The sequence below is a fragment of the Myotis brandtii genome, unplaced genomic scaffold, assembly GCF_000412655.1.
Source record: "Myotis brandtii unplaced genomic scaffold, ASM41265v1 scaffold77, whole genome shotgun sequence".
Taxonomy (NCBI): Eukaryota; Metazoa; Chordata; class Mammalia; order Chiroptera; family Vespertilionidae; genus Myotis; species Myotis brandtii.
The window spans coordinates 439,983-457,342 of record NW_005371082.1 but is presented as its reverse complement, the minus strand read 5'-3'; the positions used below and the strand labels follow the sequence as shown (position 1 = coordinate 457,342).

The window sequence follows — 17,360 nt, the reverse complement described above, 5'->3', positions numbered from 1 at the left end:
ATAGTACATAGTTGCTTAGAGTTGCAGCTGAGAGGCCGGCAAGTGCCTGGCTGCCGGCCGCCATCTTAGCTGACAGTTAATTTGCATATACTCACTGATTAGCCAATGAAAAGGGTAGCGGTCGTACGCTAATTACCATGTTTCTTTTTTATTTGTGTAGATACCTGGCTACCATGCTAAACTCTTAGTTTTTCAATTACTTCTCTAGTTTTTCTAAGATTACACAAATAAAAAAATAAATTTCTCTTCTTACTCATTGTCATACCTTTACTTTTATTTCATGTCTTCTTGAAATGAACATTCTAGTACAATTTTAAATAATAGTGGTGACAGCAGGTTACTTGTTTTGTTCCTGACTTTTCATAAGAATGCTTCAAGTATTTTGCCATTAAGAATAATAACTTTGACTAAATCATTCACTACTAATTTAAATAGACAAAATTTTTAGCATGTTAGGGATTTATCCTTTTGGAATTAGTTTATTAAAAGTTCATCTGTGAAAATTTATGTCTTCTTTGGCATGATCTATGATTCTCTTTTTAGCATTTTTCTTATTTTGTTTATTAATATGCTATAACATATTAAGAGATTTTTTAAGCATTATATTATCCTTGACTTCCAAGAAAAAAAAGACCTACAAATGATTGGTTTTAATTTGTTAGTATATATTTAGATTTTATTTTAATTTTAAAAAAATTTTTCCATCACCATTTATCCCCTCTATGCCTTCTTCCCCCTCCACCCCCACAATCACCACACTATTGTCTTATGTCCCATGAGTTCTCTCTTTTTTCCTTTTATATAATTAAAAATTAACTGTTGTTACTCAGAGATGAGAAGATAAAAGAAATATACATTAAAACTAAATTTAAAGTGTCATCTCCAATTTTAAATGCTATAATTAACTTGGATGCCCAAAGATCTGAAAGGATGGCTTAATTCCTTTATGCTCTGAAAAAGGTTGGTGGTAAAAATGAAACCAATGCCTGCTTTCTTGAGAATACCATAAAATTAATCTAGTTTGCTAACGCCCTACATTCTCTAATTTCTTTTTCATTTTGCACTACATTGTTTTAAGAGGAAAGGGAGTATAAAACTAAGGCTAGGAGCAGGAAAATGTTACTTGCGAAACTATAATTTTGAATATAAATATATAGAGAGAATTCCTTTGCAATTTAATATCAATATGAAGCTAGGAATAGCAAGGGAGACAGTACTCTTTCACTATGATTTATTGATATTAAAATTAAACTTCTGTCTCATAATTCTCATCTCTCTGAGGATATTTCAGTTGAAACTAGATTAATAAGTTTCTAGAACTTTTGAAAATGAATGCAATGTTGCACAAAGGATAGCCAAAGGTCTTCATTATAATTATACATATAGATCCCAAAAGGACAGAAATTCAAAACTGTTCAATGAAAAATAGAGACTGTATTTTTGCATTGCTTCCTAAGGTAAAATTAGATGTGGGATTTACAGAATAACAAAAATATTAAGAATTAATCAAAATCATGCTTCCTAAATTTGAGGGGATAAGGAGCAGCAGCATGTGGATGGGGATGGCCTAGCTGATGTTTCCAATAAATGAAAGAAATTATAAGCTCTCCTCCACTAAGGCATTTCCAAGAACATGGTGACCAATTCTCATAAATGACAATGAAGGAATTTTTGCACTAAATGAGAAGTAGAATTAGAAGACAAATACCTTTTCCAATTCAAGGATTTTCTTCTATAAATCCAGGTAACAGCATTCCTTTCTGGCTAAGCAATCAATTTTAATTCTGGTTGGCCGAAATTTTTAAATAGCCCATAAAAATCAGAATTTACAGATAGATAGTAATGATTTAGTAAGAATTTTAGAATTACAATTTTTTAAGTGAAAAGAGAAACAATCTGGCAAAATAAATTACTTGGAGAAACTTTAAAAGAACTGAAAATAAAAGTTCTTGGCTATGTAATGTTGGGCCAGTAAAAGACAAGCAGAGCAATACTACAGGGGTGGGCAAAAGTAGGTTTACAGTTGTGAGTACACAAAACAGAGTTTATTCCTGTATTATTATTTATTTATAAATTATTGTCTTGTTCTGTAAACCTACTTTTGCCCATCCCTGTATTCCAGAGAAAGCAAAAGTAATTATTTTACTAATAACCTTCCACCTGTATTGAGTAGATTGAAACACATTAACTTTTATTTTATGGTAATCATTAATAAAAACATTAATCTTTATAACAACAATTCATTTGGGCTAACTGACTTATTCTGATAAACCTTACCAGCTAAGTATCCACATGCTACAGATAAAGTTATTAGTTATCTTAAAAAGTTTAGAGCTAACCTAGAAAATAAAAATGTGCCCTATTATTAAGGCCATCAGCTTGTGTTGAAATATATAACTACCCTCTGTATCTGCACCAAAACTACCAACTTTGTCTTCAAATGACATTTATAAATTGTATCTATCATATCAGCTATCATTGCTATTAAGATTTTAAAACTAAACAAGGACTATATGAGAACTGTAGCAATTCTGACCTTTACTAGAAGTTTATTTAGTAATTAAAGGCTCAAGAAATCAACTAAAATGAGGGAGCCTTTAAATACCCTCATTCTATTTCCTTTCTGTAAGGCTAATTCTAAATTTATTATGTTTTTTAAAAAAGCAAGCAAACAAACAAAAAAACCAGCAGTCTGAGTATAGAACTGGACTAGCATGTTAGAGTCCAAAGACCTGAAGAAAGAAGATTACTTAGTAGAATAACAAAAGGCACAAGAAATTCAATATACTTAAATTACATGGTAGAAGATAATCATAAACTCAAATTTGTAATTAAAATCTTTAAAAGGAAATCATGTCACCCTGGCCGGTATTGCTCAATGGTAGAGCCTCAGCTTGTGCATCAAAGGGTCTCGGATTCCATCCTGGAACATACCTGAGATTGTAGGTTCAATCCCCATCCTGGTCAGGGTGAGTGTGGGAGGCAATGAATCAAAATGTCTCTCTCACATAGATGACTCTCTCTTTCTCTCTCTCTTAAATGTCTCTCTCTCTCCTCCCCCCACTCCTTTTCTACCTCCTCTTTCACTCTCTCTAAATGTCAATGGGAAAAATATCCTCGGGAAAGGATTAACAAACAAAAGAAAATCATGTCAAATTTGAGAGTAATGTTAAGTAATTTCGTGTAAAAATTATTATTTACAGTAAAATGATAATAATAATAATGATAAAATCAAACCAAATAGCTCACCCTTACAAGATCAGAGTCGTCTCTCTTGTCACTTTTTTTCCCCGACAAAGGTGAAGACATTGTGTAATCCTCATTTTCACTGTGGTCCATTTCAGAACTATCAAGCCTTTTAATATAATTTATAATTGTTATTACAATCAAATAACCTTAAAAGCTTTTTCTGTTCTCTAATGCAGCTTTATAAAATAAAGGTTCATTCCATTCAAAAAGTATTGGTTTTATTCTATCATACTTCGCACTAAATCAACAAGCAAAGAAGCACATTTAATTAAAAAGGAAAATAAAAACATCACAAATTTATCTCTTTCCTAATTCTTTTTAAAACCTAAATTCTATCTTGGAGTGGGAACATAAACTAAATTAAGACTTTTCTTATTAGCAAGTTGGATTGGCCTACATTACAATCTGCCCTGTCCCCTGCCTCTCCTTTTTCCCTAATTCTTTTTCTTCTTACATTATCACCCTCTAATACACTAAAAATTACTAGGTTTATTATCTACCTGACTACCTTTTCCTGCTAGAATGTAAATGTGGATCTCTTGTCAATTTTACTTACCAATGCATACTAATGCATGTGGACTAGTGCTTGGCACAGAGTAGGCACCCAATAAATACTTGTTAAATAAATTAACAGCACATTTTTTCATGCATTTGTATGTCTTCTATCTGGTTTTAAAACCCACTGAAACATTACTGAATCCTGGATTTCAGTATCTAGCTAAGGAGCTACCCTGAGTTCTAGACTCACATATCCAGCTGCCCACTCACTTGAATTTATAATAGGCATCTGAACCTTACCACAGCCAAGACAGTTACTTGGACACCTCCTCTTTTCCCCACCTCTCCAAAACACACACACACACACACCCACACAGGCACAGTCTGTTCCTCCTCAAGGACTCTACAGCTCAGTAAAGGGCACCATTATCTCCATAGTTATTCAGGCAAAAAGCCAGGATACATCTTTAAATCCTCCTTTTCCCTAACTGTTCACAACTAATCCATCAAGCAAGACCACTTTGATCTTGCATCAAAATAAATCCCAAATTTCACTATTCACCATCTTCTTCCCTCTTTATCCCTTCCCTAGAAGACTATTAGCTGACTCCAAACTGTTTTTTTTTTAAATCTCAATCCTAGCTTCTCTTCTCCAAACAATCAGAGCAGTCTTTTAAAGAGCAAATCAGATCACTAGACTCCATAACAATATCTTCCAGTTGTACTTAAAAATCAAAACCAAATTTCTTACATTCACAAAGTCTAAATATAATCTGGCTACCTCTCAACTTCATCTCTAACCATTATTATCATTCCTACTCTCCAACCAAACCATCTCAAACACACTTAGCTCATTCTCTTAGAAAAAGTTCTAGTGAAGAGATGGGATTGGATGAAAAAAAATGACAAGATTAGTCAGAGTGAAAGAAAATTTAACCAAAGTATATTGAAAAAGTATAGCATAAAACCAGGAGTCATTTGTTTTGAGTAACAATGGGAGATGAGGACAGACTAACATATAAACTATCTCCGTGGTCGGCAAACCGCGGCTCGCGAGCCACATGCGGCTCTTTGGCCCCTTGGGTGTGGCTCTTCCACAAAATACCACAAAATACCACGTGCGGGTGCACACATACAGTGCGACTGAAACTTTGTGGCCCATGCGCAGAAGCCGGTATTTTGTGGAAGAGCCACACTCAAGGGGCCTAAGAGCCGCATGTGGCTCCCGAGCTGCGGTTTGCCGAGCTGCAGTTTGCCGACCACTGAACTATCTTAAAAGCAAACAAGGGAGCCAATTAAGATTTCTGAGCAATGGAATAACCTTAAACCAGCAGCATTTAAAAAAAGAGCATCTAGCAGTGATATGATCTACATAGCTAGAGGAGTAAGGAAGGGAAATAGCCTAGTATAACAATTAAAGAGAATGAATGAAATGATAACAGAAAAGAGAAGAATAAAACACTGTAGGGAAAAATAATTGGTAAAACTTAGCAGGGGGGAGAGTCAAGGACAGTTTTGATGCTCTTAGTCTAGATGACTAGGCAGAGTTCGATCATCTATGATTATAACCAGAAATTCAAGGAAAAAACCCCAATAATTTAGAAATTAGTTGCTGAAAATGTTTTGGTCATTTTAAGTATGAGGATATTCACTAGTAAATGTTCCAATGATATGTGTGAAGAGTCACTTAGGTATAAGCCACTAATATACATTAATATAGAAATCTTGAACAAATAAGAGCTATAGATATTAATTCTGTTCTACTTCTATTGTACTATACAGTGGAACCTCGGTTCTCAAACTTAATTTGTTCTGTAAGGCTGTTCAAGAAGTGATTTGTTTGAAAACAGAATTTTTTCCCCCATTAAAAATAATGTAAGTTGAATTACTCGGTTCCAGACCACCAAATGATTCCCTGTTTTAACCTTTCCTATATTCAGTACATGTCTAACATACTGTTTAATCTGTAAACACACACTTCTTTTCTTAATTTATAGAACCACCCCCTATTAGCCTTAAAAAATCACTTTTAGCACTCATTCCAGGGGTGTCTTTCAGGTCAGTATGCAGCATTTTTGCTTGTCTCAGAAATGCTGTCACCTGCTAACTACTTTTCCTTTATCCAAATCAACTTCAGTTCTACTTCTACAATTGCCTGTGATCACTGCTTCTTTCACACCCTTAGCAACATTAGCACTCCTGATGGCCTCTATGTTTTTAAAATTGTGCTAATTGTTGATTTCACCAGCAACAGAAGCATTCTCTCCTTTGTTGCCTGAGAGACACTTTTCCTCCCACTGAGGTATCAGCATGAAAGGGTTGTCAGGTTGAAAACCAAAGTTTGGTTGGACAAGCAAGACATTCTTTTCTGTGAACAACTTGGTCAAGAACCAAATTGTTTGAGATGGGAGATGTTCCAGAACCAAGGTTTGACTGTATAACATTTAAACATTCATTGTAAGGGAATTGGTAAGATACTTCAGAATGTCTCCTCCTTCCTTTACTAATTGGTTATGAACAATGCAAAAGACAGCATAAAGTCTTCCACAATAACTTAGCAAAATCAATAAACAGTGGCAGTTTAGCCCTGTATAAGGCTCTGCTGCTAACTAAGGATGTACTAAGCACTATGCTAAAACTAGAGAAAGTGTAAAATGTGTTTCCTTTTTGCTTTCTTTAAACAAAAAGTTTATACATGCACATACTAAAAATAAATTTAAATCATACCAAAGAATATAAGATGATCTCCCCGCCTACACTAGATTACATCAACACTATTAAGATGTGATGTATTCTTTTAAAAACTTTCTATGCATATATAAGAAAATGTAAATGCAATTCCTTTTTAAAACTCAAAAAGAGCCCTAACCGGTTTGGCTCAGTGGATAGAGCGTTGGCCTACGGACTCAAGGGTCCCAGGTTCGATTCCGGTCAAGGGCATGTACCTTGGTTGCGGGCACATCCCCAGTAAGGGGTGTGCAGGAGGCAGCTGATCGATGTTTCTCTCTCATTGATGTTTCTAACTCTCTATCCTTCTCCCTTCCTCTCTGTAAAAAATCAATAAAATATATTAAAAAAATAAAAATAAATAAAACTCAAAAATACATAACACTGTTCTTATTCTTTGTCTTTTCACTCAATAATGCAGGGGTCCTCAAACTACGGCCCGCGGGCCACATGCAAATACAAATATTGTATTTGTTACCGTTTTATTTTTTTACTTCAAAATAAGATATGTGCAGTGTGCATAGGGATTTGTTCATAGTTTTTTTTTAAACTATAGTCCGGCCCTCCAACGGTCTGAGGGATAGTGAACTGGCCCCCTGTTTAAAAAGTTTGAGGACCCCTGTAATAATGTATTATCGAAACTCTTGATAGTATCTCCTACTTCATCATTTTTAATGACTGTGTATTCGACTGAATGGACGCACTGTTATTTAACAATTTTACAATTGCTAGACAATTGGATTACCCCAAAAGCCAGAATATGAAAGGCTAAGATGGAGAGCTTGACTACCAATGTTAAATGGTATGCGTTGATTTCCACTCACTGACATTAAATGTTTTGGGTTACATTATTTTAGATCTCATAGCTTTGTTGGAATCCTTAAATATAAAGTAGGTATTTCTTACGTACTTACCTCCCTTTTATTCTTCCAGGAGAGCTTGGGTTTGAGCTGCTGCTTGAATTGCTCACAGTTTCCATTCGTGAAGATTTTGTCTGAGATTGTTTGCCTGCTGATGCAAGCGGCTTATTAACAGCTCCTAGAACATTGGTTGCTTTAGGCTGAAATGAAAAATGCATTATCTCTATTACATTAAAGCCAAAAGAAATTTAAAGGACCATAAATAACATCTCTGTCAAAGTATTTATGTACAAATCATAAAAAAATGTGCCTACTATGTAAGAATAAATTGGCTATCACTTGAACAAATAAAAAACTATAGGTAGCAGAATAGTCAAGTTTATTATAAAGCTAAAAAGTAAGTTCATGTATCTCAGCTTACATCTATATAGTTATTGTAACTATTTCTTACTAGCAAATGGAAGATACCTAATAATTAAAATTTCTTACTTAAAATATACCAATGTTTAAAAAAATACAAAATAACATAATTATACCACTAATGAAACTAAAATAAACTTCCACATAAGAATTGAAACAATTCTCAAAACATACTTTTCCAGGAGTGAAAAACGATTTCATTTCTGGAGGCAGATAATTTTTGGTGTTACTGAAGTTCTACAAGCAAGGGAAAAAGATGTAGTTAGTGAATACTAAAACACTGTATCTGTGAGGGTCAAAAGCTAAGAAAAGCCAACAGCAGCTTCTGTTTTGAAATACATAAAAAGTTCATACTTATTAAAACTAATCAGTTAAAACACAAAATTTCAGTTATTGTTTTTAAATAATATACTTGAATTAATCTTGTACCACACAGACTCCTCATATCTTAATCACACCAAAGTGAATGCTTCAAAGCAGACAATAATCACTTTCAGCTTTTGGGTGAAACTACAAGGCCATTCTAAATTTCTATACACTATATTAAGACTTTAATTGGTATTTTGATTTTAAAAAAAGAGACATTGCTGGTTTCTATACTCTCAGTTACTCAAAAGTCAAAGAGAGATTCTTGAAAACACCTTTTATATCTCATACAATACTTGAGTTTTATGACAGTGGGAACATTCTTGTAGCATTCCAAGGATCTTGGGTCTATTCCAGTGTCTTTCTCCACTTGTTTCCTCATACTAAAGTAAATCCTAGATTTTGCGGACCTCGATTTAACAAACTTCGGATTTAACTGACAAAATTTCCAGTCCGTATGTCCTTTGTGAAAATTAACACCCTGTTCATTTTAAAATGCTTTTAATCAAGACTTGCTTATAATTAAATTAACAGGTTATTTTTGTTATTAACTGCTATTTTCAATAAATCTTAGAGTTGGAATAAATACTGTAATAATTTTGCTGACATAAATAAATATTATTTATCTACAACTATAGTCTACAGATTTAAATCCAAGAGTCACTGGTGGCAAACAATATTCGGGAATGATTAGCACGTGATCACACCACATGGCACACGATAACTGGTTCTGCTGTTGAGTGGCGTGACTTTCTGCAGCAGTTTTAACACAGGCCAGCCAACATTCTGATGTGAGCTAAACCACACCGAGCCGTTTACTCACGGTGGCTGGTGAATTCACGCATTTACTAGACCTATACAGTATAAATTTAAAATTAGAGTAATACATATAGAAAACTTTTCTATGAAATTAAACTTTTCATATGTAATTTTAATTACACAAATCTGTCTACATAAGTAAAAACAGGTAAACTAATTTGTCAATTTTTAACATGCATTCAGAAAACCTTCTTTATTATATAACTGAATTTTGGGTTTAATGAACACCCCCTTGTCGAAATTAGTCTGTTATATCGAGGTTTTACTATAGTTATAGATCTCAATCAAGAGCTCTAACTTCAGACTGTATCTCTATCACCATTCTCCTCCCCATTTTGGATCAATGGCCATTAACTCATAGATCTACATGCTTTGATCACATTTTTGTTGTGCTCTCAGAGTGGGATAAAATTTTGAACACAAACTCTGGATCCTACTAACTAATCTCTGAACCTTATTTGTGCCCTCTGGTTTGGTCCATATTCTGGTCTTAAACCACATTATTAAGATCTTTCCATAACATTAGTAGTGGGTCAGCTCTTGATTCTGCTCCTTCTTGATCTCCCCACAACCAAGTACTGAGAATACCTTTTACTTCAACTTACACAAACAAATTCTAAAATGACTACCTTGTCAGGTTGAGTAAAAAACCGAGCTGGTAGTACTGGGTCTTTAGGAGATTCCAAACTGTATGTGGTGCTCTTCGACATGATGATATTCATGGCAACATCACACACAGTATACAGTTTCTGCAATGGTATTAAAAAAATTAGGTACTTAGATTGGCATCCTAAAGTCTAAATTGGAAGTAATTCTAGAATATGTACTTAATATGCACTTTTTAATGCAACAGTGTAAGTTTAAAATACACTATTGTTTTCATTAGTTTACTAGTAATAATATTACTATTAATTTTATATTAGTGACTATATTAGTATATCTAATTATTACTAATCGAAATACTACTGATTATTTACTACTAATAGAAAAGACAGACATGGTGTACAAAATACTACAGGAGTTCCATACTCTATACTCAAATGCTTAAATAAAGAATCGTAATTATTTACAAAGAATTACATACTTCATTCATTTTTGCATCATCTGGTCCTTGGGCATCTTTTGTTTGTTTAATATTTTCTACCATCTTTCTGATAAATGCATGACTGTTATTTTCATTTTTAGCCATTAATATTTCTAAAACAAACCAAAGACATCTAGAAAAATAAAAAAATAGGAAAGAATAATTTGTTGTTAAATACAGATATAATAATTTTAAATAGTAATATAATGAATGCCAGGAGTAGAAAAAATTAAAAAGAAACAGCTCTAAGCCAATAGAGAAAAAATATGTCACACATACATATCACAACATATCAGTAATTAAAGTGTGAGTTCATAAGAACCCCTCTCAAAGTCTCACTAATTTTCCCAGGGTGTCAGGTTAAAAAGGAATAAATGGTGAAAAGAATGAAGTGATCTTAGCTATTACAAGAAAGGAAGACTACCTAAGGGAATAACTGGGCCATGAATAAAATGATGCCTCAAATATTCAATATTGACTGTAGTTCCAATTGGAAGTCTTCAAGAAAATATAACTACCTTATTTAATAATTGAGAATCTTCAGTAAATTAGAGAGAAAAAAGTCATGGCTGACAACTGCACATACTATCCTTGCTTAAACATGGAAAAATTAAAATAAGGTTTCAATTTTAAAGTTAGCTCAGTTTTAAAGTTAATTACAAAAAAAATTCTATTTAAGAAAAAAAACACAAAGGGCTCTGTCTCTGTATATTACACTGTCAGAATGTGACAGTTATAGCACAGAAGAGATAAGTAATGGGAGAACAAGAGAGAAATGTGAAGCAAGATATCATTCTAGAAGAAAAAAAATAATCTTTAAGATCTCGGGTACAGAATAAGCTTTTCTGAAGTGGCTTTCTCAAAGACTAGAGATGACGCATGGCTGTATTTGGGCAATTTAGAGATATAGCTAAAAATGTATAGTAAATTCCAAAGAGTATTTTATCTATTTCAAAAACTAATTTTCTCTGAGAAAGAGGAAATGCTAGAAGTTTTCATTAGTTATAATTACTCTAACAGGATTAATTTTGGGAGAACTAACTACATATTTTTAAAAAACAGAAACTTTGGTAAGAGGGCAATAGCTTTTTCCCTTACCAAGTTATGAGTCATTTGACATTATACTAGTCTTATAAGGACTTCTCTAAACTCCATTATATTTCTCTATTCTGCACACAGGCATAAATAGTCTTTTGGCCTCTCAATAGTAATCTTTGAAAAAATTACAACTGTCATTAAGTTTATTTAGAAATGTCACCAATGAAGTAGTAAGTGAGAGTGTTGCCTGGTTATCAACTTAGTCCGTTATTAAATTAGACCATTCTTTCTTTCTTATAAAGAAAAATAGTGTCTGGAAAAAAAAAGTGCTTCCTATGTGAATAAAGGAGAGTATTACTGTATTACTTCACCCCACATGAAAATCTATAGTTTCAGAAGAAAGTAGAAAAAGATAAGAAGAACTGTAATGGAAACTTTTAATGAATTGCTTCAATACAAAAGAAATGCTAGACTGGTAAAGAAACAGAGTAGTATACAGTAATTATGCTAAATTAAATATTGGAAAATTATATAAGAAATAAAATATAAAGAGATGGTATGGGAAAAAAAAAAAAAAAAAGAGGCCCCGCCGGTGTGGCTCAGTGTCGTGTCACCCTATGAACCAGGAGGTTACAGTTTGATTCCCAGTCAGGGCACATGCCTGGGTTACGGGTTTGATTCCCAGCGGGGGAGTGTACAAGAGAGAGCCAATCAATGATTCTCATCATTGATGTTTCTATCTCTCTCTACCTCTTCTTTCCTCTCTGAAATCAATAAAAATGTATTTTAAAAAAATAAAAGAACAAATAAAGGAAAGAGACCTTAAATTCCTAAGGAATAAAATAAATCAAATAAACTAATTATAATTAAGGTTCTATTATCAGCAGGAAAGGGAAAAAACTTTCTGAAAATATGAAAATAGGATGAAAAAAGTCTTACTCTTTAACATCTTTAAGTTGTTCAATATCCTGTACTTTGACATAATCTGGGTCATGTGCCAAAAGGTGAATTGTATATGGAACAACATATTCTGGTAGAAGAGATAATAATTTTTCTGAAAAACAAACACACACACAACACACACAAACAAAACAAAACATCCAGGTTAGAAAACCAAATCTTATAACCTTCCTCTTTCTTTATCTCTCTGATTCAGTATTTCCTACATCCCAACAGTACCACATTATGGCTAAAAGAAAAACATATTGAAATAGTCAGAGCTAAGATATATTATAAATTAAACAGTTTATTCATTCATTCATCATATACAATAGTGAAATGCCTATTAAATGCACTATATGTTGTGGTTACAAAGACAATTATTTCACTTTTCAAATGCATATGGGAAAAAGTGACTCAAACAAACTCTAAGACCAAGAAACATAAGATCTCTTTTTCTTATTATGAGCAACACTATGTTCAACAGTGCCTTCCTTATAAGCTTATGAGCAAAATTAAAAACTAGTAAATATTTCAGAGTTAGTGTGACACAAAAGCAGAAAGTAAAGGTTTTTGATACTATCTGAATCAAAGTAAAAGTATTTGATCCTATCTGTAACAGAAGAACTGATACAAAAAAAACCACAAACATAAATAAGAGTTTCTAGGACATTTTAAATATCAAAGAAACATTTCTTTTAGTTTAAAATATCTTTATACAGGGTGGGACAAAAGTAGGTTTACATTTGTGATTATATGAAACAGTTTTGTGGTTTTCTTAAATCCTCACATGACGATATGTTTTTATTGATTTTTTTGTTCCTAGAGGGAGGGGCGGGGGAGAAAGAGAGAAGAGGAGGAGGGGCGGGAGAGAAAGAGACACAGAGAGAGTGACTTTGATGTGAGAGATAAAAATCGATCAGTTGCCCCCCATATGTGCCCCATTCAGGCCGGAGATTGAATCCTGAACCTTTTGGTATACAGGATGATGCTTCAATCAACTGATTTACCTGGCCAAAGCCAGAGTTTATTCTTGTATTATTATGTTTTTAATTATTGTATTATTTTCCATGTGAACAACTGTAAACCTAATTTTGCCCCACCCTGTATTTTAACTTTGATCAGCATATTCCATTAGACGTTAGAATTGTAATCCTAACTAGTTTAATAAGGTTATTATTCAAAAAGACCGAGATTCATATTTTGTACAATCTTTTTATATATGCTACTTTCAAAATAAAAGTTTAAATTATATGTTCAACCTAGAGTATAGTAATGTACATGTCAATAAGGCACCAAGTTCTATTTCTATTCCTGAAGTCAAAGAGAATAATTTGTGTGTAGTATCTTTCATTTTAAGGAAGGTATAGGAGGAAAAAATATCAAGGTTCAAAATTCAGTGAAATTCAAATTAAATTTTTATCAAATATTTATTGAGTGCCTACAATTTTCAGGCTTATTTTAAATATAAAGATGAATAAGACTAGACAAAGCTCTCATAGTAAGGCATAGAGACAGAAGCTATCCTTCAATGTGGTAGGTGCCCTAAGACAAGAATAGCTAACAACTACTGACTACTACTTCTTCTTCTTCTTTTTTTTTTTTTAAATCTTCACCCAAGGATATTTTTCCCATTGATTTTTAGGTAGAGTGGAAGAGAGAGGGAAAGACAGAGAGAAACATCGATTGGTTGCCTCCTGCACGAGCCCTGACCAGGCTTCAGGCCTGAGGAGGAGCCTGCAACCAAGGTATGTGCTCTTTTTTTTAAAAATTTCTTTATTAAGTTATTACATATGTGTCCTTATCCCCACATTACCCCCCATCCCAAGGTATGTGCTCTTGACTGGAATCAAACCCGGGCCCTTTGATCCCTAGGCCGACACTCTACCCACTGAGCCAAACGGGCTAGGGCCTGACTACTTTAGAGCATGCAGTATGCCAAGTACTTTATATACGTTAACTTTTTTTGTTGTTTTTGTTAATCCTCACCTGAGGATATTTTTTTTCATTGATTTTTAAAGAGTGGGAGGGAGGGAGCGAGGAAGGGAGGGGGAAGAGGGAGAGAAAGAGAGAAACATTGATGTGAGAGAGAGACATGGATTTGTTGCCTCCCGCACAGGAATCACACCTGCAACCCAGGCACGTGCCCTTGACCAGAAATCAAACTGTTGACCCTTCAGTGCAAGGATCAGCACTCTAACCACTGAGCTTCCCCAGCCAGGGCTATATACATTAATTTTTTAATACTCATAACAACCATAAGAAAAGAGTATAATTAAACCAATTTTACAAATAAAGAAATTAAGGCTCAGATTGTTAAAGTAACATGCCCAAACACAAACAGTAAATGGCAGAGGTGGGATTTGACTCCAGAGCACTCATTTTTTTCCAAGATGAGGAAGAAAAAAAAAAAAGAATTCCAATGATGGTGTAACTCCCAAACTACATTTTAAAGGACTCAAAAGATGCAAACCATGCTCCTTGATTTTGTCTGTCTGGAAGGGGAGGCAACTTCCAGGTAGTGTTGAAAACAGAGAAAAAGATGGCTGTACAAATTTCAAACAATCCAGAGTACAAGAAGCATAGGACTTATAGTAAGGAATGGCTAGGGAAAAGCCTAAAACTCAGATTGAGAGTAAAACTCTAAAGGGCCATGTTAATGAGTTTAAATTTGATCCTATGAGCAATAAAAAAGTCAACACAGATTTCAAACATGATAGTGATATGATCCAATGTGTTCTAAAAAAATTTTGATAGCAGTGTGGCACAACTGGAGGTGGATTAGAGGCAGGGGAATTTATAAGAAGGAGGCAGACATGTACACACTAATCCAAGAGAAATATAGCAGGATAAAACAGTTGAGGAGAAATGTTCAAGATATCCAGAGAAAGAATTAAGGATTTGGTGAATGATGAGAGGGGAAAAAAGATATGAAGAATGTCTCCGATTTTTAACTTGGATAACTGGATAGATTTTAATTAAATAAAAGTCAGAGAGACACAAAAGCTAATAACGTGGATGGGGTAAGGTGAGCAGTTGGTTGAGTACTGTCCCTGAAAGGTTGCCGGTTTGAATCCAGAATGCCGGTCCTGCACATGCCGGCTGTGATGAGAATAATCAACAAAGACCAGAGACTGGTAGATTTTTAAATTAAAAGATCATACTCTGACGTATACATTTTACTGTTCTATTAAAAGTACCTCCATCCAATGTCACTGCTTATGTCCCTTGGCCATTTCGTTAGTTGCATAGATATGAGTTGATATTTAGATACACATGCATTTCTATTTTAAAAATAAACTTTAAAGGTGAAGCTATTATTGAAAAAACAGTAATACTTATTTAATGTGGGCTAATTAGAATATAATAAATAACAGTTACATCACTTTGTGCTCTATAAAGAAAATTGGCAGGCTGGAAAAATATACTTTCCATTTTCATATGGGCTTACCACTAACAGCTGCATGCTGCTTCAGATACTCGCGTCTCACATTTATATTTTTTACCAGACACTGCCTGGCGTGAGCTCTTCTCTCTTTTACAGGATCTTTTGCACAAAGAGCACAGATTGCCATATACTCAAGTGGAAGTCGTAATCGGGAAAGGCCTTTGTGAAGTTTCTGAGCAAATACTTGTCTTACTTGATAGCATTCATCCTGTGAAGACATCATTATTCTACATATTATCACATGGCAGCAAAGAGTAACAAATTCACATATAAAATGTACTATATCAAGTAACCAGACCAGTAAACAACAGCAAGTTTATCCACAACCACTGCTTCAGCTCACAAGACTGGAATGTTGTGACAAGTTAATTTCAAGGTTGAAGTATTTACCCGGACTCTAATCACTACCAGTTTAGAGGTGTCAGAAAATATTGAATGTACTCTTAAAACAGATAAAACTCATGAATATCAATCCATCCCACGTTAAATAAGGTAGGAAAAAAATAAAGTTTAAATACTCTCTCATATGTAGCTTTTTCATTTACTGAGCAAGGTAAAATTTTAATCTATACATTTTATTTCTATCATTTCAAAACTATTTCAACTAAAATGTACAACTCTGAAGGCAAGAGTTACTAATCACTTTCAGAAACACCTAATTACTTTTTGTTCTATAAATGAACCAATCTGTTCATTATCACTGCACCTGATTTCCAAATACTTCTCCATCTCCTAAATCACCCACCTCCACTCTCCAAGCTAACTCCTCCTTACCTAAAGAACAGCTCCTTTATCCTCCAGAAATCACTGTGATTTTTATCCTGCATCCATCTGTGCTCTCTCAAGCACTCTGTGTACATCTCCAGCATAGAAGTCAGTATACAGTATTAAAATGACTGATTTATATGTCAGTCTTTACTTACTCAGCTCCTCATTACTTGAAGACATCTTTGTGCTTCTAAACCTAGCACAGCATCCAGTACATAGCTTATCAGAATTTTTTCTAAACTAGGGAAAAGCTCAACATGACTTGTTTGCTCTTTTTAAAATTTTTATTATAGAAAGTGTTACAAATGTCACCTTTTATGACACTGACCTCTTCTAGTCCGCCCCCACCCACCACCCAAGGCCTTTACCACCCTATTGTCTGTGTCCATGGGTTATGCATATAAGCATACATGTTCTTGGGTTGATTTCTTCCTACCCATCCAACCTCCCCTGCCTTCCCTCCGAGGTTTGACAGTCTGTTCCCAAGTTTCTATGTCTCTGGACCTATTTTGTTCATTGGTTTATTTTGTTCATTAGATTCCATATATGAGTGAGATCATGTAATACTTATCTTTCTCTGACTGATTTATTTCACTTAGCATAATACTCTCTAAGGTTCATCCATGCTGTTGCAAATGGTGGGACTTGTTTCTTTTTTACAGCTGCATAATATTCCATTGTGTAAATCAGGGGTCCTCAAACTTTTTAAACAGGGGGCCAGTTCACTGTCCCTCAGACCGTTGGAGGGCCGGACTATAGTTAAAAAAAAAAACTATGAACAAATTCCTATGCACACTGCACATATCTTATTTTGAAGTAAAAAAACGAAATGGGAACAAATACAATATTTGTATTTGCATGTGGCCCTCGGGCCGTAGTTTGAGGACCCCTGGTGTAAATGGTCCAAGGCTTTTTATCCACTCATCTGCTGATGAGCACTTGGGTTGTTTTCAAATCTTAGCTATTGTACATTGACCTGCTATGAACATAGGGGTGCATATATTATTTCTTGTAGGGCGCAGGTATAGGGTTAAGGCTCAGACTGACCTGTTGGCAAAGCCACAAACAAGTCCCAGCTTAGAGGGCACAGTCCTCTTAGCATAATTAGGCTTGACCTTATGACACTCCCTAGATTCTTCCTGGG

General features: G+C 34.2%; 1 protein-coding gene across 12 annotated transcripts in view; it reads right to left on the bottom strand.

Moving 5' to 3' along the window:
* Positions 1 to 17,360, bottom strand: part of PDS5B (PDS5 cohesin associated factor B) — a 247,429-nt gene that overhangs the window by 22,391 nt on the left and 207,678 nt on the right. For 9 of the 12 annotated variants that reach the window (XM_014530742.1, XM_014530741.1, XM_005883135.2 and 6 more), the window contains 7 exons: positions 15,452 to 15,656; positions 12,001 to 12,115; positions 10,024 to 10,156; positions 9,569 to 9,688; positions 7,929 to 7,991; positions 7,389 to 7,534; positions 3,250 to 3,355 (listed from right to left, as the gene is read on the bottom strand). In XM_014530742.1, the coding sequence (XP_014386228.1) occupies positions 3,250 to 3,355; positions 7,389 to 7,534; positions 7,929 to 7,991; positions 9,569 to 9,688; positions 10,024 to 10,156; positions 12,001 to 12,115; positions 15,452 to 15,656 (888 nt within the window). The remainder of the gene's footprint in view (positions 1 to 3,249; positions 3,356 to 7,388; positions 7,535 to 7,928; positions 7,992 to 9,568; positions 9,689 to 10,023; positions 10,157 to 12,000; positions 12,116 to 15,451; positions 15,657 to 17,360) is intronic. The other 3 variants (XM_005883137.2, XM_005883138.2, XM_014530743.1) reach the window with 2 other exon arrangements.